This window comes from Amphimedon queenslandica, unplaced genomic scaffold, assembly GCF_000090795.2.
Source record: "Amphimedon queenslandica unplaced genomic scaffold, v1.1 AMPQUscaffold_11942, whole genome shotgun sequence".
Classification (NCBI taxonomy): domain Eukaryota; kingdom Metazoa; phylum Porifera; class Demospongiae; order Haplosclerida; family Niphatidae; genus Amphimedon; species Amphimedon queenslandica.
The window spans coordinates 12,367-13,595 of record NW_003547819.1 but is presented as its reverse complement, the minus strand read 5'-3'; the positions used below and the strand labels follow the sequence as shown (position 1 = coordinate 13,595).

General features: G+C 37.5%; 1 protein-coding gene across 2 annotated transcripts; it reads left to right on the top strand.

Moving 5' to 3' along the window:
* The first annotated feature begins 6 nt into the window (after nucleotides 1-6).
* Nucleotides 7-1,196, top strand: LOC109588670 (dynein heavy chain, cytoplasmic-like). Of its 2 annotated transcripts, XR_002188298.1 has the most exons (4): nucleotides 7-141; nucleotides 194-365; nucleotides 473-694; nucleotides 963-1,196. XR_002188298.1 is itself a non-coding variant. In XM_020004808.1 (3 exons), the coding sequence occupies exons 1-3, from the start codon at nucleotides 49-51 to the stop codon at nucleotides 484-486; spliced, it is 279 nt and encodes a 92-aa protein (XP_019860367.1). In that variant the 5' UTR covers nucleotides 7-48; the 3' UTR covers nucleotides 487-903. The 2 variants fall into 2 exon arrangements, 1 of the variants encoding a protein (XP_019860367.1); XM_020004808.1 differs by lacking the exon at nucleotides 963-1,196 and having other exon boundaries at nucleotides 473-903.
* Nucleotides 1,197-1,229: the final 33 nt, after the last annotated feature.

Sequence of the window (1,229 nt, the reverse complement as noted above, 5' to 3'; positions counted from 1 at the left end):
TATCAGTTGTTGGTCATACAAACCTTCAGGCCTGATCCTCTTCTCTCTATGGGGAGTAATTTTGTAGCCACAGTGATGGGAAGGGACTTTGTGTCAGCTGCAGAGCAAGAGCTAGACCTTGCGAAAATTGTTAACGATGAGGTGTGTCTAATAGTTAATTAATAACAGTTAATAACTGATTATTAATTGCTAGGTTAAGAGTAATACTCCAGTGCTATTGTGCTCGGTTCCTGGTTATGATGCTTGCGGTCGTGTTAATGATTTATCAGCATCACAGAACAAGCAGTGTACATCAATTGCTATTGGTTCAACTGAAGGATTTAATCTTGCAGAGAAAGCAATCTCATCAGCTTCAAAGACTGAAGGTAGAGAATTTAGTAACATTAGCACTTATATATTATTGTTACAATAATTGTATTTAGTAATAATTATTATTGTTATTGCTAGTATTATTAAAATTTCTTTTCTTAAGATGGGTCTTATTGAAGAATGTCCATTTGGCTACCCAGCGGTTAGTGATTATTTTGAATGTTGTTGTTGCAACTCAATCCATTCTCAAGACAAATGTTATCAAATTGTTTTTAAATTCCTGACATTGAAAGTGAAAGTATATGAATAGTCAATCCTAGGGAATACCATTACCAACAGGAGCACAAGTGTGATTGTCTGTATCCTGAACCTTGTGATAATTATTGTAAATACCATGACTTTTAGATTAGTATGTTTGAGTTCATTTATGATTGTTAAATCATCTACTCTTAGTGTGTGTGTATGTACATGTACTTGTATGGTACACTAGCAATGCTGGTCCTTGCAAGCCATTGCATGGTATGCTTTTTGCCTGTTTTTCTTTCTTATTCTGTCTTGCTTTGATCACATTTTTCCTTTTACCTTACCTCCTTTCTCCCTCTTCTCTTCCTCTCTCTCTCTCCCTCCCCCTATCCACCCTCTCTCTCTCTCAGTCTATCCAAGATGACTATGAGAAGTTACTAACTCGTGATATTAATGTCCAGTTCCTTCAAGTACTGGCCCCAGGTGTTGTTCATCCTAATTGCCCCTCTAACAAGACTGGTAGTGCCACTAATTTGTATCCTTCAGCTAGTACTCCTTCTGGTGACAAATCACTTGCTGATGGGGTGGGCATTAATAAGAGATTAAAAATGGAGGATTTGGGACTTGTCCTGGTAGACGGTGGATTCACTGCATCACTTCTTATATCCAGGTACTTG